Genomic DNA, 25,167 nt, shown 5'->3' on the forward strand with positions numbered 1-25,167 from the left:
AAATAAGATAGATAGATAGACTGTATACCACAGACTGAATAGAATTTTCTTTGTCATGCTTTTTACCATTTAAAATAACTTGTCTGTGCTATTATTTTTTACTGCTTTCTCCTTCCTTTCTTCTCCAACCTGCCGTCCTTCTTCTGACACTTTACCTGAAAACATACTCAGCTGTCAGTTCAGCCTGCTCATGTAAACATCACTGACTTTGGTTTATGAGACAGCTTTCAATCTGACTAATATCAGTTTCCACAGCTAGAAAAAAAACATCATGTTATGTAACGGCGGTCCCGAAATGTAGGTCTGTTAGGCTCTTGTCTTAAAAGCTGTTTTTTGAATATGTACGTGAGTGTAATATACTCCTTTATCTTTCAGATTTATACGTGTTTAACAAGCTCCTTTATCACATTCTGGTTTCATGTTTTGGTCATCTTTAGCATCACGACTGAACCTGCAGGTTTTTCTGGTTTAGCCTTCACCACAATGCTTTTTTTTCCCTTCACATTAAAGTATTCTTTAATTACTGTGTGTATAACCAGATTGCTGTCTAACAAGTGTTGACATGCCTTTCCTTAGACTTTTAATTCCCAAGGAAAAAAAAAATTAGGCGGGGAAATCAGTTATTGCTGAATAAATCTGCTCTGTAAGGGTGAATCTAGGCACAGAAAACCTTTTTTTTCTTTTTCCATGTGTCATGAAATACAGAAACATTTCATTTCATTTAAATTAAAATTATATATATATATGTAAATGACTGATAACTATATCAGATGCTGTAGACGAATGTTCCCTGGCCATGTTTCTGTGTCTGTGAGTGCATAGGGACATGTGAACGGACATCCTGTCCAACTTCAGCCCCTGCTGCTTTGGCAAAGGAGGGCCTTAGGTTTCACAACTGTCAAAACAGCTTTTGACAGGTGCTTTGTGGTACTTGTTTCCCACATGAAGCCTTAATTAATGTATTGTAGTGTTTCAGTGAAAAGCTAATATATGAGTGAACAGTTTCCACATCCAGTTTGAGAATGTTGCCCTTATCATTTTCCAGCATGTACTGTACATAGAAATGAGAAAGGGAGGGAGAGGCTGAATCAGTACTCTGCATCTGCTAGTCAAGGAAACCCAAAACTCCAGGACACTGAGACCAGTCCCAAGAATGCCAAACACTCAGCAGTGCATATTCTTACAATTTTGTGGGTTCTCAGCAGAGTATCGTGAAATAAACAGTTGCAGGTTTCCACATGAAGGCATTAGGAAATCTCACAACTCTGAGTGCCGTTGGCCGTCTTGTTTACCTGAAAGAAGAGAGGGCAACTTGCTTTGATGGCCACACTCTGGCTGTTTTAATCATCCTAAAACCACCACTGAATGCGGCTGTATCACACTGACAAACCGAGCTGATTTCAGTCTGTCTGAAATAGCTTATAGGCCGTCGTTGCATGTGCGGGAATGTAATTCCAATGAATGACATGGATTATTAACTTCAGAAAGATTATGTGCCTGTGGTTCCATCAACACTAAATAAAACACTCAACCAAATGCCACTAGAAGCGCATCCCTGAGGGCAGAGACGGAGAGAAAACATAATCACCAAAGACGTGAAACTCTGTCACAAGCTTATAAATAGTTTCATGAAGAATTTGCATCAAATCAGTGTGGTACATGTGTTATTTTTTAATTATAACATAAAAATGTAAACATATATAAGTAGCATACAGATCATATAACATATCTGTCAAATATTTACTCCCGAGGAGCAGCTCCCCCTCGCTCACGATGCATGTGGGCGAGAAGTTCAAGACAGATTTCAACGAGCAGCAGACGCTCATTTAAACTTTATCTCTTTTAATAAGAGCAGAGTTGTGCGTGGTCATTTCCTTTTTACATCTTTGTCTTTAAGAACAGTGCCATCTGGTGTTACAGAGGTAGAGGGGAGGGACCACACACAGGCTCGCACATACTCAGATGAAGAGCGATCCCCACTACAACTCACTGCAATGCAGCATAAAAACATCTGCATGTTGTTCACCTCAGCAGCAACTCCATTTATCTTCAGGACTATAGAAATCAAGTTTATGTCACTTTTCTCTGGACAAATAGCCCTCAGATATAAAGCCAATGACACTTTGTTACAGAATGCTAAATCTCATATGACGGCTGAACGGTGCGATTACACACCAGCACTAATTTGAGAACATTCAGCAGACGAAACGTGATGTTGGCAGGGATCTCTGTACTATACATCAAAACAAAAATTTAACACTGAGATCTCTCATGTTGTTTTGTCATCAACATGCTGTTATTATGTATGCAGTGAAAACACTACAACATTCACATTTATCGTGGCTGCTAACTGCAATTGAGAAATGTTAAAAAGGCTTGTTGAATCACAACTGCCAGTGCAGGTTCCACCCATCTTCATCACCTCAGTAAACAATGCCGTGTTTTCACATTCACTTTACATGCTCGGACTGAAGGCATTTTCACTCCGTACCAGCGGGTTAAAGCAACTTCACCAACACAAGATTCTTCTGGAACTGGAATATTCGCAGCACTGGTGGCTGATGTCATAAAACTCTGCCACCAGAGCCGCACCCTGGAGGCCTGAAAAGATCATTTCAGCAGCTGCTCTGGTGAGCCACTGAATCCAGTCCTCTTCCAGCAAGAAGCATTTACAGCATGAGGTGCTTTGGAAGGTGCAAAAAAAAAACAAAAAAAAACAAGGCTTACAAAATGAATAAAAATGTCTCTTTTCATTTAAAATACCTTTGCACCTCATTTGTAAGTATCATCATATTATGTTGACCCTGATGAAATGAATAGGGTTTGTGTGTTAACTCATCAAAATTACACTCTCTACAGGTCCTGAAAGAACAAATAGAAAAAAAAGAAATAAAGAAAATAGAGCATGTCACAGCTGTAAAAACAAATGTGTGTCTTTCAGTCCGAATGCCTTGAGAGTGCAATGTGGTGCGGCTCAAATCATCAGTGCTTTGAGGTGAGAGTTAGGGTGGAGGAGACACGGAAGATCTGAGGCAGCATGTTGCTCAACTGGTAAAACATCTCCTCTGAGATGCTCTGTCAATACAAAAGACACACACACAAAGAAACAACCAGGATTAGTGAGTGACAAGGGACTGTGATTTACGCAGCACCAACGTAAACACGATACACCTTTACAATCCACACAGTGTGAAACCATTTTTTTTTAAACCCAGCTCAGATTGTGGCCTTGCACTCAGAAACACATCTTGTGTAGAGCCAAGTGTTAACAGCCCCGGGGGTGCCCTTTCCTTCAGCATCACAGGGTCTTTTTATCCTGAGGGAACAGTAGTCAAGAAGCTTGAGGGACGCAATCCCTGGCAGCTGCCACTTTAACGGGGGTGGGAGGAAATGTCGTGTCACTCTGAGCATCGCCACCCGTCAGATAAGAATGTTAAGTATTAATCTTTAAGCAGAAACTCAGTCACACGCACATCATTCAACTACACACAAAACACACGGCGTATATTTAGCCGCCGCATCTCTTTGAGACGAACAAAACAAGAAGTGCTATTTTAAATGGTGTCTGAGCCTGTAGCTGACAGGAACCCAATGCATTCGGCAGTCCTTTGATGCTGCTGGTTCTGTCATCTTAACCTGTCAACATGAGATCTTGCTATAGGCTCTGCTGCCTTCCTGACAAACCACACAAGCTATAGGTATACCAGCTAAGCCCCAATTAAAAAAAAAAAAAAAAAGAGTTATGCTTCATCCAGCACTGAGGTAACGCCTTACTTACTTTTACTCATGAGGCTGCATCTGTAAATTTCCATTATTCATGACGACATAAGGTTAGATGTTGATATCCATGGAAGTTTAAGATCACACCTCAGTGTTGGAAAGCTACATTGTAATCCTGTTGCTTATCATACAGTTATAATGGGTGAGCCTCTGAGCTTTCTTTTATCACAGCAGTGCAAACACTGGTCAAGACAGCCTAAAGCTTTATAATTTATGATTTATGGCATCCTTTTCAAACATACGCCCTCCCCTGCCTGCATTCAAAGGCATGTGCTGCAAGGCGCTGCGTGCCTTTTGTGGTGCTGTGTACATATGAGGCCTTCAATGTACATTTTTGTTGATTTAACGTAAAGATTTGCTAGCAAGAAATTACTCAAAGGATGACTGTGGTCAGTCTTGGCGAGCAAACCGAAAATTTAAGTGGCACATTCTGCTCTCACCTTTGGCACAAGAAACTGGACTGTGCGTGATATACCTCCATCCCATGAGGCCATCTCCATCATGAAGCCTGCAAACAAAACACACTGAATGTCCTCCTCTCAAGCAAGAGAGCAACAAGTCATATTACATCATAATATCACATTTTTAATCAGTTTGTATGATTCAAAATTCACAGTACTGTCAGACACATCAGTTTTGATGCATCTCTGCTGTCACACTTCTGCTTTAAATAACTTCCTGCCTTTTATCAAGTCATGTTGCTGATAATGGAATAGTTATCTACGAATGTATAAAGATTAGACCTATTAAGAGAGAAAACAGGCATAATGCAAGGTGCAGCATAGAGCGCTATTTTAACAAAGTTGCATCAGAGCTCAAAAAAATAAATACCTTTGACACATTTGAAAACCAGCTCGGCTCTCTTCAGACACCACGGTATGGTCATCTCCTGCAGAGAGATGAGAGATGAGAGCAGCAAATTGTTTGGTTTAGTGTGTGTAAAAAATGCACAGCAAAACTAGCTCAGAGTCTAGCATGATAATATGAGTTACTGATGCACTTAGATTTAGAGAAAATGAAAATGTCATTAAAAGGACAAGAGGTGAAATGTGGCTACCTTTTATAGATCTCAAATTACACGGGAAAATAAGGTTTTGTTATTTTCTATTATTACCTCTTTTTAACTTATAGGTCAGAGGTTGTGCTGATCCTATAAAGATAATCCCCAGTCCCCCTTCAGCTTCTCTGTTCCTTTCAAACTGAAGCGATTCACTTATTTACTTATCCTTTTCATGCTTTTTAAACATGTCTATTTGGGTTAAAACCTTTCCCATACTGTGTACACACATATTACATAAATCTCATGTTTGTGATTTTGTAATTTGTTAAACACGCAAGACTGGTTCTTGTTGGTGGCGTTTGTGCTGAGATATATTAACAGTTAAAAATGTGATACATTACTTACTTACTTGGAAGTCTTACGCAGGTATACAAATTAGACACTATTACATATTAACTAGGTCAAATGAATGCACGCACATGCACACATGCACACACACACACACAGAGAGTCATGTTTCCATCACTTTTGGGGACATCACATAAACTTACATTGATATCCTGGAGGCTTAACCACCACCTAACCATAACAATAAACATTACTTGCCTAACCCTTGCATTAACAAAACCCTAACCTCAGCCTAACCATAAAGCAAGTCTTCACCCTAATATTTCATGATTTACCTTTTGGGGACTTGCATTTTGTCCCCAGTAAGTAAGGCGGGTCCTCACAATGTGACTTTTTGCCTCCACAACTACAGGAATACATGTTCACACACAGTCTTTCGCCCACTTTGAAATGAGCTGTTCCCATTCAAACTCAACAAACTGGATGTGGACCCATAAACTGGAGGCAGGGCTGTCAACGAGGCCCATGTTTGGGCCCGTGTCAACATAAACTGCACAGGCTTGAGCAATGAATCTTTGATACATGAACAATAGAAAAGTATACTTGAAAGTTCTTCTTAATGGGTGAGGTGGGTGCCAGCGGCAACTGAGGCAAAGAGAGGCATTTCTTACAACCAGAAAAATGAACACAACAGTAGTGAAATTGTGAGTCATTATCTGAAGTGAACTGGATGATTCCTTTGAGAACACTCAAACATGTATTACATATGTATTATTAAGCAACACCCCTGTGCTGTGCAATGGAAAAAAGACAAACAAGAACATTTAACAATGAGAATAGGAGGCACAGTCTTGTTGTATTTAGACTGGTGTAAACAGCTCATCCAGACAAGCTATGTCAGATGTTTTTTAATGCCAAAACACAAGAATAGGCTTGTACAAACAGGCAAACATCTCCAGTAAATGGCAAACAAGACTTGAAAAGAAGATGACAGATGGAACGTTTTGATGTGAAACCAGAAGCTATCAATTAAAGTTCCTCTGGTTCCCGAGGCTTCAAAAGTTAAAAGTCTTTGGCTATGTAAACAAAGACTCTTGATTAGACATGAGAAGAAAAATTGCACTGGGCATGTTGTGGCATGTGTGCACTCCAGACAGAGGCTTCTTGAGAATTTACTTTGTATCTGATTGGATTCTCAGTTTATTAAGTTTTAATTTTTACTCAATTGAAAAACTAAGAAGGAGCTGTTATTTGGGTTATTCCAATTCCAAAGATGTTTGCCTTTCCAGATATAAAAGAACCCCCCCCCCCCCCCCCCCCCCATTGTGATCGGAAGTCTGCTTGATTAAGGCTCCGTTCACCAGTCACTGAAAGCTTTCTCTGTTTCTCTTCCTGAATGAGTACAGAGTGCTGCTGTACCCTCTGAGGTACTAAGTAAACAAAAGAGTTCATGACTCTCTCCTTTACCCTCCTGGTTTTAAACCTGGGAAATGTTTAGTTGTAGGATGAACTCACAGCCAGCGCCTGACAAGCCAGACCACAGCTGAGGAGTCAGTGCATAAACAAGTTAGAATGAAAAGGGAAAAAATGTGACTATGTCATCAGTCAGGAGCGCAGAAACTACAAACTACAAACAATCACAAATTACTGATGCCTAACTCAAAAATACAAGATCAAAGCAGATAAAAAGTAATCTAATAGGATGAATGAAGAGTTGAATCTGCTCCACTGAGGGGCTGTTGAACAAACTGACCAGTTTCCTTTAGTTTTAGCTATTTTTTTCAACCCTTTAAAATGCTTTTGACTTAGACTTCACTGCTTGCTAGCAAGCTACTTTTCATGCACTCAGGTGTTACAGTGGCATGAGTATGTTAATACATTTTTTTGTCTGTGACCAAGGCTATCGCAGGCACAGAAGCATAAAAATCTGAAATTATCAGCTTTCCTGTGTCGGCCATGAGCTATACAAAATAACAAATGTAGTCTGAGAAAAGAGAGTAGACAGAACTGCATGAGCTTTAAACTATGTCTGAAACACAGGGGTGGTATGAGGATAACTGCACTGTTAGTTTGGGTTTAATTATGCAGTCAAGGCATCATATTACTACACTATCACAATCCTTACACAGTGTGCGAGTGTGTTTGTGGAGTCTGATGTATATAGCATTAACCGTACAAGCAGCTACTCTTACCTCTGACATGTCGTGGACGAGCAGAAGAGGTACGGTGACGGTGGTGACGTCATGTGTACAGCAGACCTTCAGGATGTTTCTCAAGCCCATGATGGCGGGGTCCCGGGCCGTGATGTTCCCTGAACGCACATTGTCATCCACGCATAGGTGGAATACAACATGGACCTCTGACAGGTTGGAGTGCCGCGAGATGTAAAACTCACCTTGCGGAAGAAACGCAGCAGGTACAACACGCAAAAATGTTAAAAAAAATCGTTTTAAAATGATCAGTAAATCAGTGTGGCTCTGTTAACTAGGAGTGATTGTAACCAGTACCTGGTAAGATGTTAGATGGGTTTCTTTCAACATTTTTGCTCTTATCGTCACCTCCATTCCTTGGAATCTCTGTCAAGTCAAAGAAGATTAGAAAACACACTGAAAATCAGCTTGCAAAAAATAACTCACATGCACACTTCATGGCAATAGCAGCTGGACTTTCTCTGACGGGCCTGTAAGCTAGACAGAATGTTTGTGTACACAACTCTATCTACCCTGTGAACCACTCATCCTATGTCGTGATAAGGATCTGGATGCAGGTTGCAGTCAACAGAGCAGAAGTCATGCAAAGTGCCTTCTAGTGCCTGACTATTTATCCGGCCTCTGATACTAGCGGCATGTCACTGACATTCTCTTACTCTGTGAGATGTTTTGCAATGTTGTGTTTTTCCACTGCAGTGATGTTAAGGTCACTTTAAGTCAAGTTCTCTTGAATTTTACTCTGATGTTTCTGGTGTCAGTGTCCAAAAGATCAAAACAGATTAATTAGAACGGTATCTGTCAGATCTATATGCTGAGGGGAAATTAAGCAACACAAACAGCTCTATGGCTGTACAACTTGTACCCTGTCACTCTGTGTCTCAGTGTGCACTGCAAAGCAACCCATGAATAAAAATGTTAGTTAAGCATTTTACAGCACATAGCTGGCTAAAAAAGGCACCCTGGCTGTCTACAATGACCAGTCTTCTTTAGCAGTGTGTGCATGTGTCCAGGCTACTAGCTACACTACTGATGAATGAACAGCACATTCCTGGAAGTCTCTGCCTGGCCAGTGTTGCCTTTCTCCTTCTCTTGAATATTCTGTCCACATGTCAGTTGTGTTGACAGTGAGACCCAAGGAGCAGCCAAAAGCCTCACCAGGTTGTTCTTTCTGCTTGCTGCTCCTCTGTGCTCTGGCACAGAGCACCACCTGCTGCACCTCCTGCAGCTGCTCCTCCAGGCAGGGAAAGTGGAAATCTGTACACTCCTTGGCCACAGTGGCAAAGTCTGTAGTTCAACAAGGGACAGAACAGGAATTAAATGATGTATGAGGAGTTAAAATCAGCTCCAGTTTATCTCTGCAATTATGTTTCCACCTGTACTACCATTCTGAAAAAGAAAAGGTGAATTGAGTGCAAAAAAAAAAGGAAGAGGTGTGAAAGAATAGTGTTATTATCTCTCAGCAAAGGTGAGAGACAAGCAGAGTGAGTCACAAGGAAGAACAAATTAAACACGCTACAATTCACAATACAATACAAATGCTAATCTGACAACATCACAGTGAAGATCACTAAGCTATGTCCCCTGACCTCTCTTGATGCCACTGTAGGAGTTGACCCTGTTGTCGACCAATAAAACCAAACCACAGAGTGAGGAGGAGTAGAGTGAAAGGGCCGTCTGTAGCCGCCTGAGCTTGGCTCCACTGCTGCCGTGCCGCCGGTGCTTACAAAAGTCCAGCACGTCTGCCCGGACCAGCCGCAGGTTGTGCATCGTCTTTAGCTGTGCTCCTGATCAAAGAAAAGAAATGGCAAGTATGTATGATAAATACACAATAATACTTTCACACATTAATAAGAAAATTATCATGTTGTACTGTGGTTGACATCTATATTACATAAATAATAAATAATAAATACAAGCGTTTTATGTGTTATGTCTGCTGAGACAAAACCGTGTAAATAAATGTCAGAAGTCAAACCTAAGTGGATGGTGAAGCTCTCCTCCAGCTGAGGCTGCTCCTCAAACATCCTGGCTCCAGAATCTGTGAGCTCTGACAGCTGGCTGGGCTGCACCTTAATCTCCTCACTGGACATCAGTCATGCAAACAAATAAACAAACCATCAAAGATATCTATTGAAAATAGTAAGTGTTATAGACATATTTTATAGGTTGGTGTTCAGGTTGGTGTTCATTCTTAAAAAATGAAAATGAAACACAGACATTATATTTGAACATTTTATGGAATGATTGATATACCATCGAGGCATTATTGAATACTGAAGAAATGTAATAGAACAGGAAATAATGTGGTGGATAATGCATGTCTGAATCTGAACCAAATATTATAGATTTGTTTTGCTTCAGCACTTATTTTACAAAAATATTGAAAAAATATCAAAGGAGACAAAAATGCAACTTGGTTTCAAAGTTTCTTTTGCAGGATACAGCTTTAAAAAGGCACATTTACAAAGTGTTCAAAGTGCTGATGTAGAAGTTTGAAGTTCCACCCACACATGAGCAAGATAATGATATTCATCTTTAGGAAAAACTGATGCAGGGTCAGCATATTGTCTGAGAAGCTCTTAGCATACACATCCTGGTGCTGTGTGTGTTTTGATGGAACATCCAATGCATGCAGAGGAGTGCAAGACCTGAATTGAAACCACCACTCTTGGGGACTACATTAATGTTAAGCTCTATTAGACTTCTTATCCCAAGATGCCAGCCATAACTGATGCTGCAAAGCTAAGCATCAGTCAAACCAAGAAGAGTTTTTGACCTCTAGTAATCACTTCAATTTCTATGTAAATGGCGCCTGTACTTCAAAGGGCCCGCACAAAAATGTGATCGTGTGTTGGATTATAACTGCTGCAGAAGTGCAGCTGCTGAGATCCTGTTACAAAACAAGTTGTTCCTTTTACCATCCTAGCTTTTTTTTTTCTTCGTCTCTTAATCACTGTATTATAGTTTTAAGGTTTAATATTAATTCCATCCTTAATCTCATCACAAACAAAATTAAGCCAGACTTAAACCTTACAGCCCAGGTGAGCCAAAGCACCGATAGCACTCTGTCAGAGAATAAAGATCATGAAGTGCTGTTCTGTTGCTGCCATTTCACAGTGCCACTCCGAGCTGGTGCATCTGCGCATTGCATTCATCCATGTCTGCACTGCAGCGTTTATTTTTCTACCTAACAAGCGTAAGCAACTAAGCACCTGACTCCAGTGGTTATTATCTCGGATCAGCTCTTTTGGCTTTAGCTTGAGATGTTTAAAAAAAAAAAGGGTTAGTTAGTTAAAAGAGCCTGTTCGTGTACATATGGGTATACGGTAAGGCTACAGATCATCTGTTGTGTGTACAAGGATTGCGCTTTACTATAGACAGAAATACAACATGTTAACAGTGTTCGAATCCAGACAAATTACAGACAAACTCACTTAATTTTGCTGCTGTTGGTGGATTTCTGCAGGTCCTGGTGCAGTTTGACGACCCACTCCTGATACTCCTGCTTTTGAATGCCAGTAACTTGCTTCAGCTCACTGGCCCACTTGTTCTCCAACACCTGCTCAACAAAGACAAAGTCAAACACTGAGGGACTTTAATATGAAAACACATTTGACTGGTCAGGTCAGGACAAATCCAAACCTGTCAATGGAAATTCAGTGTAATGATAACTTAATAATGATAACCCGACATTTTTACCTGCTGTGCATCAAAGTGTTGTGAGGCAACTGCATTTACATCCTGGTCACTCAGAGTATTCCCAAGCTCATGCATCACTTTGTCCATTTCAGCAGCCTGCCTGCCACACAGAAAAAGATCCACTGATTTGATTAGACTGATGGGGAAATACATCATTATCATCATCATCTATAAAAGACATAGGTTATTTCAGTTATCAATATTCATGACAGGTGACTGAACACAAACTAAGAAGACCACAGACCGGATGACTTAAGAAGGCAGTGAATTAACTGTGATAACAAGGTGGCAAAAGGATCTTCTATTTGCCTTTCAGTGTAAACTGAAACCTATCGATTCCACTATCATGAGTTAATCATGTCAACAAGCAGTGCAGTACATACAACAAATATACACCAATCAGCCATGACATTATGGCCAATGACAGGTAAAGTAAATAACACTGATCATCTTGTTGCAGTGGCACCTGGCAGTGGGCGAAATGTATTTAGCAGCAAGTGAATATTTTGTCATTGAAGCTGATATGTTAGAGGCTGGCTCATGTTGTCCGATCGAGTAGAAGAGCAACTGTAGCTCAAACTGCTGAATGCTGGTTCCAACAGAAAGACGTCACGCAGTGCATCACAGTTTTTTTTTTTATATATGAGGTTGCATAGCCGGTCAGGGTGTCCATGCTGACCCGTGTCGCCGAAAGCGTCTACAGTGGGCACGTGAGCAACAAAACTGGACCACGGAGCAATTGAAGGATGTGGCCTTGTCTGATGGATCAAGTTTTTGTTTTTTTGTTTTTTACCTGGCTGGGTGCATGTTCATGGTTTACCTGGAGAAGACATGACACCAGAATGCACTATGGGAAGAAGGCAAGGCAGCGAAGGCAGCGTGATGCTTTGGGCAATGTTCTGCTGGGAAACTTTGTATGCCCAATATTACAATACTGCAATAATGTGGTGATTAAGTGGTGATAATGTTATGGCTGATTGGTGTGTTTATAAAAGCTAAGGAGAAAAAAGTTACAGTGTCAAAGCCCAGACACCACTGAGTGAGCATTTGCCCTTTATTTGTCCTTTTGGCTGGGGTTGTTCTCAGTCCATAGTAGTATTCAAAAATAGACGATCAATAAATCTGTTTGTTGATCTCCAACAGAAAGATTATAATGGATAACCATTTCTGTAAAGCTTGCATTAATTAATACATTGAGTCCTTGTCTAATGAATAAAACCACACAGCACAAAAATAGGAGTGCAGCCTTAGCCATACACTGCGTGAGCATGTGCAGGAAATCCAAGGGTCCTACTTCCGGACAACAGTGCCTCATACCAACCTCTCCTGCAGCTTCTTAATCTCCATGTCTCTCTCACTGATGAGCTCGGAGATGCTAACAAAGTAGTTGTGCTCCAGATTGAGAAGAGTATCTGAGGCAGGGGAGTGGATCAGCTCATGGTAAACTTCGGCAAAGTCTTCATCCCAGCTGGGCTCTTCGGGCCGAGCATGTTCCAGGGTAGTCTGAAATGATGACAAGAAAGCAACTAACTCCTCCAAAAGCTGCAACTGCAAATGGATACACACAGGCAACGAAATGGAACCTAACCATAATGTACACTTCACATTGCAGGGTTGCTTCAGCGTGTGAAACTAATTTTTGGGGGTGATGATCTACCGCACACGCTGCACCGCAGAGATGCTGACTTTCAGCAGAAAGTGTACAAATTCAATTTTTTGTTTAGAGGAAGACAAAAGAGGAAGGTGAAATGCAATACTGACACATTCTGAATGTTCTGCTTTGCTTAGTAAACTAGTTGGTGTACCCCATCCATAAGTAGAAAAGCAACAGAACATTAATGAGAATCTGAAACTCCCCTATTTATACAGGCTCAGGAATCTTCAGGTCACAAACGCTACCGACACTGGAAGGCTTCCATGTGTATTTCTGTGTGACTGCAGTAAAATATTACCAGACAGCCAATCCTAAATGTCTGAGTGCACTGAGTCAGAGATGCTTGACAACACAAGCTGAGGCAGCCCTTGTCTTTTTATAAATGTCTGGGCAAGTGACAGCATACCTTAAACTACTGAACTTTTAAATGTAAAAACAAATCATCTTACTGACCTTCTTTAAACATGAGAGACATTTGTTGTCAAAGAAAAGTATCAGTGAGAAGACCATACTTGATTTCATTAAAAACCACAAAACTGACTTCTGTGTGTCACTAGACTGTTTGTTTTGTGTGGATCCATAATATAAAAATTATGACTCTATTCTCAATATGCGCAACGACCACCACATATTGGATCTCTGGATGAAAAAACGCATCAAAGTGTAACCAAGTGCAATGGGGAGACATTAAACACAGCAGGCAGGCTTATGTAATGAGTTTTCTCAGAAACTCATGAATAATCAGTTTGCAGAAGCACTGCACTACTTCTGTTTAAATTACTTTAATGATCTGTGACTAGCCCGAATTTAGACTGAGCATTTGAGGACACTTCCGAAAAACTGCTGTGGTGGTAACAGAGTACAATCAGAGTGCACTGAGCAGCCAGAATCTGAAATGTACTTTTTGTAAAAATAATAAAAACACACTGAATAAAACACATTGTCCACGTTTTTCACAGAAAATATGTTTTTGGGGGGCAAATTTCAGGATACAATCAAATAAAATCATTATGTACCTCAAACTTTACACTGTAATGACAAACAATGCAATGACCAATGATATACTGATGTGTTTTCACCTCTGCATAAGACCTGGCCCACGTGTTGGTGAGCTGGTTTACGTCTACTTCTCCTGTTGTGAGTCTTTGCAGCGCCAGCTCTGCCTCCCTGTCATAATCCAGGATGGTCTCCTTCTCGATGAAGTTGGAAAGCAAGGTTTTTAGCTCTGCAGGGGGAGAGATGCACACACAGCAAATAACAGTCATTTAAAAAATGTTTTCATGTTTCATTCATTCAGTTTTCAGTGCAAAATCAATGGGTTGGATTCTTCCCATCTGTTTTGGTTTCAAATTAACAGTATGCATGCTGACAACATGATCTTGTTTTCACAAAGACCTGTGGAAAGTAGCTATTTGAACAGATCCATCTCAGATAAACAGAATCTGATGTTTTTTATTCAGCTCTGTGTATGAGGCTGACAGTACGTTTTTCTGGGTCCAGTAACACCAGTAATAATGATAATAACATTTGGATGTTTTTGGTGGTTCAGAAATGTAGGTGTTATGAAGAGGATAATGTATTTACAACATACAAACATAGCATTAAAATGTTTCAATCACAGAGTTTAAATATCATTGAACAATTTTTATTATTTGTTACCTGCAAATAAGACTACAGATATGTTTAAAGATTCACTTGTTTCTATTCAAAACTAGGGGGATTAAGGGGGCTGAAGGGGCTAAAACAATCAACAGTGCCTGACTGCAGAGCTTCCTGCCAGGCCCCATATGGTCCCCAACAGATTTCCCCAATGAATTGTTTGCATTTAGGCTATAAAATATATTTCTAATGTTAGAGTTGGGGGTGATGGCTGCAGTCAGGGTTTGCAAATTACAGCTAAGAAAGTGGAGCAGAGGTTGCCTAAGAATTGTCAACTCCACCTGCAAGTAAGATAACAACCCCACAAACACTAAAGCTCTGTAACTTGTCATTAAACTGATTTTCTTTTACCCAGAGTAGTGATCTCACCATTTTCAATGTAGCAGGGTATTTTATGTAGCAGCATCAGGCGTCCATGAAGGTCACTGATGTTCTCTTGGACGGGAAACCGCAGAGGCACTTTGAGGACACAGTTGTGTTTCCCTGCCTTGAACTCAAACACAAACTCCTTCTCTGCAGCGGTGTTCGCTTTGCATTTGTTCTTCCTCATGGTGGCGGCTGACAAATAAGACAAAGACAACGATAAGAATGTATTCAAGTCTGTGAGGCTAATGGGCTATTAAGAAGAGGAACCGAAAAGAATTGTACACACACACACACATTTATATATAGTTAATAACCAAATCAGGTGACAGCACAGAGAATACAGCGTTCCCATACAGCACTAGATGTACATTGAGACTTCTTCGTCAAAACCTTGATGAAACAGTATATGACAAGTTTTAAGCAATTTCCAAAATCAATATTCTCATAGCTTATTGAAATTACTGTTGAGAGTCAGCTACGGTCACCCCGTTAGCAGGCCCATATACATATAGAATTAACTAATGTTAGCTAAAAACAACAAAAGAGGAATACTTTGTCTAGCAACATGTCGCTCTTTGCATTAATTTGGTGAACATATAAATGTCGCAAGAAGCAGATTTACCTGAGTACGAACGAATTTGATGTTTCCTTTTGCAGTAACAGCAGCTCGATTCATTTGGTTAAGTCAGCTGACTGAAGCCGAGTGTAGCACTGTGACAGTAAAGGCACTTTCGCCACACTTAGCCTGTGGTTATGTTTTCAGTTGTACATCAGAAGTGGAATGGTATGTATCTGGATTCTCAAGAAATTTGCAAACTGCACACTGTTTTTTATTTGGGTCATTCTCTTTGACATGTCAAGCAGATTTGCAGAGTCACGAATCTACTGATCCTAAAGCGTAATTTATGAGGACGTTTTTTTTCCTTGGGCACTTCCTCCCCCTGCTGGCCAAATATGTTTTTTCGGTTGATGTTTTATGAATGATACTGACTTATTTTTGTATCACCAAAACATTAGGTGACGTTTTAAACAAAGTATGACTTTTTGATCATTTGGGAATCAAATAGAAAATAACTCTTGAACAGTTATTGTTTTGTATTGCCATACCTGCTGTTTGACTAATCAGTTAACTTGAATCTTTCGGAATTTAACTAACATGCTCAAGTTAAATTCCATTAAGCACGTTTTGAGAGTCCAGTATCGTGAACAGATGGTAGCAGTGATGTGGCCAAGGTGAATATTTCCATTGATGTGTTTTCTCTATATGTTTATCTACAAAACTCCCTCTCTAAGTAGATAAATTGTAATTCATCTATGTGTCTAACTTGATATTGTACATAAGCTAATAATTATACAAGTGACAACTGAAGAGGCTTTTCAGTGCAAAGATTTCAAACTCAATTCTAAAGGTTATGAAATGGCTTCACTTTGTCTAAAAAGCGTTCTTGACCCTCTGTCCCCCGCGCGTGTGGGTACTGTGCGTGTATATGTGCGCGTGCTTGTGTTTTCTTCAAGTTTGAGTGCGTAAGGGATTGTATAAAAATTGCACGCATACATTTATCCCGAAAACTCCTCTTTTTACAACTGTTTAACAGAATAACACCTAATAATTACATATTGTTGTCCTTTGGTCGCAATACAGTTACCAGTGGATTAGAAAATATCCAGTGACCTTACAAGTAAACATAAACATTCTCCTTGTTTTGTACTACGCGTTTGAATCGATATGAAAACTTGCAGACGGCCCCTCCAACGATTGAACTGTCCCGTCATACCTCGCGTGGCCAACGGCTCTCTCCACCGAGTGCTCGTTCATTGAATTGCTTCTCTCAACCTGTTCAGCTCGATTTAGTGAAATAATTTGGAGCAAACCAGTCCGGACTGGCTTATTAACACCTGTTATCTACCACACACTTCCCCGGCCTACTGTTTATCTGACTGCGGCGGTGGGGCGTGCTTTCCCGGGCTCGCTGGCTGGGTTTGGTCGGGGAGGCAGGGGGAAGTACGGAGCTGCTCCCGAGTGATGATGGAGCTGGAGTCGGCCAGTAATAGAAGCGAACTGGGAGCTGTGGGGGACTCGTTGCAACCACAGACTCCCAGCAGGCATGAAAAGAGCCTAGGGCTGCTCACAACCAAGTTTGTGACTTTACTACAAGAGGCAAAGGACGGAGTACTGGATCTGAAAGCGGTAAGCCTGCAGCACAGAGTCTTTGTTGTTAGCTAGCACATGTCATTTTGAGCCTGCTCGCTGTCGTTAGATTACATGCACTTTCGCTAGCCTGCCTTTTAGCCTAGCCTAGCTGTGTGACAGGCCAATTTGAATAGCTGATAACCTGTTTGGCTTTGGAGTTTTTGAACACATCGGTCACTTTAAAAATCCGCGTTCATGTTGTGTCATGTTACTTTGGCGTTTTTCAGTCAGGAGCAAAGCGAGTATACAAACTGAACTTTTAGAGCACCGGTCAACTTTCCAGACTCTGCCCCCTGCAGATTCAGAGTTAAGAAAGTGGGTCAGCTTTTGTCGATTCTCTCTGAGCTAACGCTTCTTCATCTTCACACATGAACACATTTTTCTGATTGATAATGTTTTTGTCACTTAACGACGTGCACTCACCGAGCTAATTTCCAACAGTAACGGGAAAAGTACACACTTTTAACGACAATAATGTAGCTTTTCAGTTACGTATACATTAACTAACCTTAGCTGTTTGACGTTAGGCCATCATTCTCTTAATGAGCTGTTCAGATATTATTTAAACACTTCCACAAAACTAGGATCCTACTGACTGAGCAACCTGTTAGTGTTAGTCTCTTTAACTAAGCTTAGCGATCTTTGCACACTTCTCAACCAAGGGCCTTTAACGCTTTGCAAGCTTTTATCTCCACCTTGAAAATGGGTTTTGACCTGAAGCCCGGGCTAACGAAAACATGTTCATACACTTAACGAACTGGAATATAAATAGAAACATCTTAATAAAAGCCATCCAACGAACCAGATGGCAGCTTGACCAGCCAAGCGTTACATTGTGTAAAGGCACAGTTTCTTTTCCCCGGTGACCTTAGTGCCTTGACAGAGACAGAGTGGCTTCATAGCCACTGACACTCATGTTTGCACTTTGTGTTGCTCCACACAGAAAGTTTCTCTTTCATTCTCACCGGTCCTAAATCATACAGCATTTCTGAATAATGAAACCGGGTTACTCTGATCAATGAATCACTTCCTCCACAAAGAAACATTGTGTCCTAGCTTAAATGTTTGGTGATGGATGTGATCTGTCTGTTATAACACAACTTTGAGGGCTTTGTTATAAAAGAGCTGCAGTTTTAATGTGTTTTGCACTGTTGTGCGGAAACACAACTTAGTCAATCAAAAATTTGTTGCATTTATTTTCATGATGGATTAATGATTTCAGACATTTTTTGAGCAAAAAGTCATACATTATCTGGTTCCAGGTTCTTAAATGCAATATTTTGCTGCTTTTCTTTGATATCTGTGATAGTAAGTCTTGTCAAAAACAAGCAATGAAGATGTCACATTTGGCTAAAGATTGTTATGATAGTAATGTACATTTTGTTGACACTTTATAGACTAAATAAAATTCTAGATGAATTAACTGTGGAAAATAATCAGTAATCAGTAATGCAAACACTGGTCAGTGACAGCCCTACAGCCTATGTGTCTGTTCAGTGTGGCTGCTGGAGCAACACTGAGTGGAAAATCCTTACACTTGTTTTACAGAGTTAATGAAGAAATTACTTTGTATGAAATGTTATGTAATAAAAAAGCCTTACAGTTTATTAGTGATCATTCAGCAGGTCTGTGAGTTCATTACACTAGGAGAGCCCTAGACAAAACTTGGACTTATCAGCACCAACCATATGGTTATCGCTTGTGTGTTAGACAGCGAGAGGGTGGGCTGGGATGGAACTCTGAATGACATGGTCATATGATGGGTGCAGACACCTCATGTTCTTGGTTGCAGTGGATTGAACCCAATGGCGCAGATATTATGCTTTCATTGTCTCTGTTTTCAACTATGAATCCACTAAGTGTGCTATAAGTAGCCTCTGTTGTATTTTTCATTGCTTTGTCCTGTCATTCAGGCAGCAGACACCTTGGCAGTGCGGCAGAAACGACGCATCTACGATATCACAAATGTGTTGGAGGGAATTGGACTAATAGAGAAGAAGTCCAAGAACAGCATCCAGTGGAAGTAAGTCTACTGTCCATTAATTTTATACCCCAAAGTTGGAAAGACTCCCTCAATGAAAAAGGTTAAGTGCTAAATCTAAGTACTCTCTGCATTCTGCTTTCATAAAAAGGTAAAATCTTCATTTTATTTGTAATTATGCATTTAAAAAATATGTCCAGACTGTTCATATCATCATCACCACCGCCATGTGAGGCATACATATTCTGCTTATGTGTTAATCTGTGGTACAGACATGTTCATGACTCTGCCACTTTCTGTCTCAGTTGTAGTATTGTATTGTTGTAGTAGAAATTGCTGTTGAGCAGGAAAATGTGAAGTAATATGAAACAAATTAGAATCTCAGTGTATGACGTTATCACTTAGGTTACGGAACTGACTATAGACAATGCATGTTGTGTCAATTTCCTATACTTATCTGATAATCTACAAGTTGTCACGGTATAATCATTTCATTTCGATGCTGGAGCAATAGAATAACACCTGACTTCAGCAGGCCTCCTAACCTCCTGGAGAACTGTGTGAGAGATCTAAATACATGTGAAATTGTCTAGATGGTTTTTCTCAGTGCTGTGCATTAACGTTTCAGTGAATAACTGTTAGAACAGTGACTGATTGATTTCTTTGCTGTTTTAACTCTGTAGTTAAAGGCATAATATGCAAGAGCTTCCCAGAAAAAAAGAATGCTAAACTAATACAAAAATAATCAATCGCAATCACCACTTTTAAACCTTGAGACGTGTGTGGCAGTGTCTGTGTCTGCAGAGACCACGTTGTCCGCCTGTATTCTTTATTTTCTTTGTATTTTACTGTGCTCTAGTTGTTTCTGGGCTACAATGATTTTAAAGAAAGATAGCTGATGAAGCTCATTTCCAGGCTGTCAGATACTGACACTTTGGGTTGGTGGCAATTTGATAGCTTTGGAATGAGACTGAACAATCAACTCTCTTCCTCCTGCTGCAAACAGCACCAGATGATTGCTGCATTTTATGCCTTTAAGCACACTTGATTTGAAAGAACGACTTTCAAGTTAAATTGCCAGCACTGAGATGCCATTTGCAGCTTTTTATATTCACATCAAATGAACTGTGTAGTAAGTAACTGGAGCCATCACAGTCCTCCCAAATAAACCACACAGTAAGTAAACATTTTGACTTGTAATACCAGGACCAACACTGGTGTTACCAATAACATTAACTATGGCTCAGTTGTGTTCAGTTGTCTCTGTAAGCCATGACAGTGTGACAATGAGCTAGTATGTAAAATACCAGGACCCTGAAACTGAAGCAGCTAAATGGAATCCAGACATTGATAATTTCATTATTTACACACTTTGTACTCCAACATGTCAGGTTATCTCCAGTGAAAAGGTTCTGTTGAGGTCTAAAAGGTTTGCATGACTTTTGAACAGCTGTGTTTAGTACTGCTCAGTATTCATCACTGCTGAAAAGAACATACTGTTGTGGGAATTACTGAATCATTTCATTAAGAAAAGCTGCTGTCTAATATAACAACAAAGAAAGTTTATTTCAAGCTGTGCTGTTATACAAGGCAGATGGATAAATAGCTAAAGAGAAAGTGAATGAGAGTCAATCTGTGTTGCTGTATCAGTGATAAGACAGAAACTTGAGTTTTGGATTCTGTTCTCGTTGGTGTGTGAATCTGTTGTGGCCTGCTGTCTTTACATGACCGTGTGTTTGTCTTTGTGTTTCAGGGGTGTAGGTCCAGGCTGTAACACCAGAGAGATAGCCGATAAGCTAATTGATCTGAAGGCCGAGCTAGATGACTTGGCTCTCAGGGAACATGAGCTGGACCAGCAGAGAGTGTGGGTTCAGCAGAGCATCAAGAATGTCACGGACGACTCAAACAACAGCCCATATCCTTCGCTGCACAGTGTGTTTATGTGTATTTAATACAGAAAAACAATTATTAACAATTTTATTAACAATTAATACACTCTTTTGTTTCTCTTGTCCCAACTGTTACAAAAATCAGTGAAGCTGATGAGGTTAAACTTTTACTGTTTGCCCATCATTTAGTACAGTGGTGACAACTGTAGTAAAGGCCCATCAGACAATAATAATGCTGTGATTTTCAGCTGTTTATAGAAAAATTTTAGTCAGTTTGCAGCCTCAAGAGGGTTGCTCGGAGATGTACCAAAGAGAAGAAGAAGAATCAGCTTTATTGACAGTATATATATTTTTACATACACGCACTGAATTCGTCTTCTGCATTTGACCCATCCTTAGTTGAACACACACATGCAACACCCAGCAAATTACATGCAGTGAAACACACACAGGAGCAGTGGGCAGCATCAAGCGCCCGGGGAGCATATTGGGGGGTTAAGTGCCTTGTTCAAGGGCACATCAGCTGGCTAATGGAGGGGGGGAGCATTTTTCGCATTAATCACTCCACCACACGAAGTAGTAGGAAATCACTGACTATCGAAGTCCATATACACTTATGTAGATTATGGCCAGTTTCTTTTCCTGTATAGGACAGACGGACTGTTTTATCACGTGACTAAAAATGGAGAACCTGAACAGTAGTTTCAAATGTTTGAAAATGTTTGCCACCATTTGCAAACATGTTTTAATGAATTACTTACAAATACTCTTTGTCATATACTTTGTGTCTTAGCTAAATGAAAAACATGAATGTTGTTGGAATTGGACCCTTAACACTTTCATACTATGGCATATGTAAAACATGAAGACCTCTGTGGAGCTTTCAAAGGTAACTGTTTCAGATGCTTGATCTTCGTTTTCTTTTGTGACATATTGACAGTATAACACGCAGTTTCCATCACTCGCCCACCACTGTCCTGTCCTCCCTGCTCAGGTGACACACTCCTGGCAATCCGTGCTCCCATTGGCACACAGCTAGAGGTCCCCATACCAGAAACTGTAAGTTATATGTGGGTGGTTTGTGCATTTTGCTTGCTCATTTCATCCAGCTACTGTTATGTTTTGTGACACAAGACTGATCTGTTCTTATCCAGGTCCTCAATGGACAGAGGAAATACCAGATCCGTCTCAAGAGTTCAGCTGGTCCCATCGAGGTTTTGCTGGTCAATAAGGACCCGTCCAGTGCTTCTCCTGTTGTTTTGCCAGTCCCCCCTCCAGATGATGTCCTACAAAGCCTCCCAGCACCAACACCTACCTCTCAGCCACCCAGTGCTGCCTCGCAGGTCCACACAGATATCCACTTGCTCTGTGCAACTACTTCTATTTATGTATTGTGTATTGTAAAAGACCTGGTGATTACCCTGACATTTTTTTATTGATCCCAAGACAGCAAAATTTTTCACAGTATTACCAGTTCACAAGTGTGTGACATAGCTGAACAATCACCACTGAAAAATGCTTCAAATCACTGATTCCTTTTTCACATTAATTTTTATTCATGCAATGTCATGACATGACATATTGTTTTTCTTTGTTCCATCGTTCCACCCTCTAGGTCCCCAAAGCAGCTCTAGCAACTTCTATAAAATCTGATCTTGCCACAACATCAGCTACAGCCGCCAACCAGACAGCCCCGGTAACAGGTAAGGAAGGACAGTGTAACCAGTGAGCACCATAAGCTCACAATACGTGTCATAACTCCAGTTTAGGAGTCGCAGTGCAGTGCGAGTTCAGTACAACAAGGAAGACATTTGATTCGCAAGGATACATTTCTTTTCATTTATTTTGAACAGAGTAGTGCAAGTCTCCAAGACAGGCAAAATCATCTTCCTGAGTTAGCATTTTGTCCACTGGCAACTTTGGCAGACTGTTTTCATTATAAAAATAAAGAACATTTGAAACATTTCTGTATTACTCTGTAGCAACACTGAACTTCAGTAGTTCGTAGTTTTTAGTCGGTACTTGATTTTGCTTTTAAATTGTATTTAAACTAAATCTTGCGCACCAGGAGGAGTGTTTCCAGTTAGTTCCACTTTGACTATATTTTAAAGCACCCGGACATTGATGTATTTCACAATGGTGGGGCAGCGCCAGCGCACCGTCTTTGTCTTATCCACAGCTCTGTAGCTGACAGGGAACTCATATTGCTGGAAGGTCTTTTGGCATTTTCTTTACACCCACCATAGTGTAACCAGCTATCAGCTTGGTGTGCTAACCTCAGCACATGTTGCCAAGGGCGTACGGCTGAAGGTTTGTAGGCAGAACTCACGATTATAAACTTTGCTTCCACATGATGTGTGGTGATTTACACACCATTTAGTCTGCATGCTGCCTTGTGCATCGGACCTTGACTCCTGAACTGTGACAGTATGGCACCAACACATGAACTGTTACTGCTCTCTGGCAAATTTTTAGCCTGCAGGACTTGGGCTTCCCTACCATCTAATGACAATATCCAGAGTTATCAAAAATACCCAAATTTTTGACTTTTTATTGTTGCATTTTACTCTGAAGCATTACTGTAATGTAATTCTAAGAATGAGCTTTATTTTTCTCTCTCCTGTATTTCAGAAGTGACAAGCAACACGTCACTTACCCCAACAAGCGAAACATCTACTTCAGTTACTCAGCAACTACAGTCTTCTGCCTCGTTGGATGGATCTGCATCCTCTTCTGTCTCTGCAGTGTTTGAACCAATTAAGTCAGATCCTTCTGAATGTGAGTTTTGCACATTACTGAATTTGTGACTCTCTCTCTCTCTGGTGACAGTATAACTGAAATGTTTGCTGTGATTTCCTTTTAGTGCTGGACTTTCCCAAAGAGCTCTCTGACATGTTTGATCCAACAAAAGGTAAACTTCTCTCAGGTATTACACAAATAACACAATACTCTATTTATCATGCAGTTGTTAACTGTATACCATTTTGTCAGTGTTTTGCAGACTAAAAAGAATTAAAAATGTCTCACTTATTTTCTCTATCTCTGACAGAGATTATCAGTGGAGACCTGTTGGAGGACTTGATGTCATCAGAAGGTGAGTTTCTTTACAGAAACAAATGACAAAAGAGTTTGAAAGGTCTGCACATATAAGAAAGAAAGAGGAAAGAGGCTCTTATATATTTCAGCACTTTGACTCATGGCCTCCCTTTTTTTTGTGTATCGCACACCTCTAATCTTTTGCTCTGTTTTGCCTCCAGTGTTCTCGCCTCTCCTCCGTCTGTCCCCTCCACCCAGTGACCACGACTACATATACAACCTGGATGAGACAGAAGGTCTGTGTGACCTCTTTGACGTCCCAATTCTCAACCTCTGACCCATGAGATTGTTGTCAGAGTGAGAAGCATTTTCTTAGACATGCTGATCCACCTTCATTTTCCCCAACCTCCAAACCCCTCACCACCACCACCACCACCAGCACCACCCTCCTCACTGACAGTGAAGGTGAGAAGAGGTGCAGGAAAGCCCTTATGATCTGATGAGCTTTCAAGATCGCCTCTGCACTGATGCAGTGAGCTCAAGCTGAGTTCAGCCACACAGCGCCTCCATGTACAGCCTTGGGAAGAAATACAAACGAGAACAAAGCATTTTACTTACTGCTTTTCTGAGGAAATATAGTCAAAACAAATGACAAATAATTATATTTTTGGATTGTTATGTATGATAAAACATGTTTGTGTATCAGCTTTCCTGTGTGTGTGTGTGTGTGTGTGTGTGTGTGTGTGTGTGTGTGTGTGTGTGTGTGTGAGAGCGAGAGCATGTATACTTTTCTTGAGTGAGTTTGTGTTTCTGTGTGTGTGTGTGTGTGCTTGAGTTTTGTATTGAACGCTCTCTTAAGTTGAGTCAGACGTCCCCAGGAAAACAAAAGAGAAACACCCTTTTCTGTCAGGTAAAGAGCCACGGCAGACTAACGCAGCACGAGCTTTATCACCCGGCAGCTGCTCACGCATGGCTTGAGTCCAAACACAGCTGGTTAAATATGCACTGTCCTCATGCACATAGAGAATCTATATTTTGTATTACCGGCATATGTAACTATGGTGTATTAATGAATTACATTTGTAACACAGGCAGAGAAATAGTTTGCAATTTTTAAAAAAAAAAAAAAAAAAAAGGTACCAGACTGAAAATATTCATACTGTACGTATGAAGTATGTGGTTTTGAATAATGGCTGTTTGTCATAATTAAACCTTTCAGTGTTGGAAGTGTTTTTGTGTACCAGTTAGAGAAATCAAGGTGTCAATAAAGATTGCCTGCATGCTCGGGTTAAGCAAAATGCCACCTCGGGTTAGCAAGTAGCAGCTGATGATGGAAGTGCCTAAGGAGTGAACT

The 25,167-nt window shown here is 40.5% G+C and overlaps 2 protein-coding genes across 4 annotated transcripts; one reads left to right on the plus strand and one right to left on the minus strand.

Moving 5' to 3' along the window:
• Positions 1-1,656: 1,656 nt before the first annotated feature.
• c7h12orf4 (chromosome 7 C12orf4 homolog) lies at positions 1,657-17,436 on the minus strand. 2 transcript variants are annotated; one of them, XM_046395141.1, is made up of 14 exons: positions 17,416-17,436; positions 14,720-14,908; positions 13,771-13,916; positions 12,359-12,540; positions 11,038-11,137; positions 10,773-10,897; positions 9,314-9,420; positions 8,925-9,122; positions 8,494-8,622; positions 7,636-7,704; positions 7,321-7,523; positions 4,612-4,669; positions 4,221-4,288; positions 1,657-3,075 (listed from the first exon to the last, which is right to left on the minus strand). In XM_046395141.1, exons 2-14 carry the CDS (start codon positions 14,898-14,900, stop codon positions 2,983-2,985), a joined length of 1,659 nt encoding a protein of 552 aa, XP_046251097.1. In that variant the 5' UTR covers positions 14,901-14,908; positions 17,416-17,436; the 3' UTR covers positions 1,657-2,982. The 2 variants fall into 2 exon arrangements, with proteins under 2 accessions (XP_046251097.1, XP_046251096.1); XM_046395140.1 differs by lacking the exon at positions 17,416-17,436 and adding an exon at positions 15,339-15,444.
• On the plus strand, positions 16,473-24,555 carry e2f4 (E2F transcription factor 4). Of its 2 annotated transcripts, none has more exons than XM_046395143.1 (11): positions 16,473-16,904; positions 18,821-18,930; positions 20,642-20,803; positions 21,623-21,666; positions 21,772-21,836; positions 21,932-22,120; positions 22,393-22,480; positions 23,409-23,555; positions 23,641-23,703; positions 23,827-23,871; positions 24,035-24,555. In XM_046395143.1, exons 1-11 carry the CDS (start codon positions 16,740-16,742, stop codon positions 24,148-24,150), a joined length of 1,194 nt encoding a protein of 397 aa, XP_046251099.1. In that variant the 5' UTR covers positions 16,473-16,739; the 3' UTR covers positions 24,151-24,555. The 2 variants fall into 2 exon arrangements, with proteins under 2 accessions (XP_046251099.1, XP_046251100.1); XM_046395144.1 differs by having other exon boundaries at positions 23,641-23,688.
• The last annotated feature ends 612 nt before the right edge of the window (positions 24,556-25,167 follow it).

The sequence above is a fragment of the Scatophagus argus genome, chromosome 7 (assembly GCF_020382885.2).
Source record: "Scatophagus argus isolate fScaArg1 chromosome 7, fScaArg1.pri, whole genome shotgun sequence".
Lineage (NCBI taxonomy): Eukaryota > Metazoa > Chordata > Actinopteri > Scatophagidae > Scatophagus > Scatophagus argus.

Excerpts from the sequence above, each read along its gene's own strand:
- e2f4 (XM_046395143.1), top strand. The coding sequence starts at position 16,740 with ATGATGGAGCTGGAGTCGGCCAGTAATAGAAGCGAACTGGGAGCTGTG. Across the intron at positions 22,121-22,392 it reads CACCCAGTGCTGCCTCGCAG|GTCCCCAAAGCAGCTCTAGC; the intron begins GTCCACACAGAT and ends TCCACCCTCTAG. Across the intron at positions 23,872-24,034 it reads GGACTTGATGTCATCAGAAG|TGTTCTCGCCTCTCCTCCGT; the intron begins GTGAGTTTCTTT and ends TTTTGCCTCCAG.
- c7h12orf4 (XM_046395141.1), bottom strand. The coding sequence starts at position 14,900 with ATGAGGAAGAACAAATGCAAAGCGAACACCGCTGCAGAGAAGGAGTTT. Across the intron at positions 13,917-14,719 it reads ACCCTGCTACATTGAAAATG|AGCTAAAAACCTTGCTTTCC; the intron begins GTGAGATCACTA and ends CTCCCCCTGCAG. Across the intron at positions 3,076-4,220 it reads TCCAGTTTCTTGTGCCAAAG|AGCATCTCAGAGGAGATGTT; the intron begins GTGAGAGCAGAA and ends TTGTATTGACAG.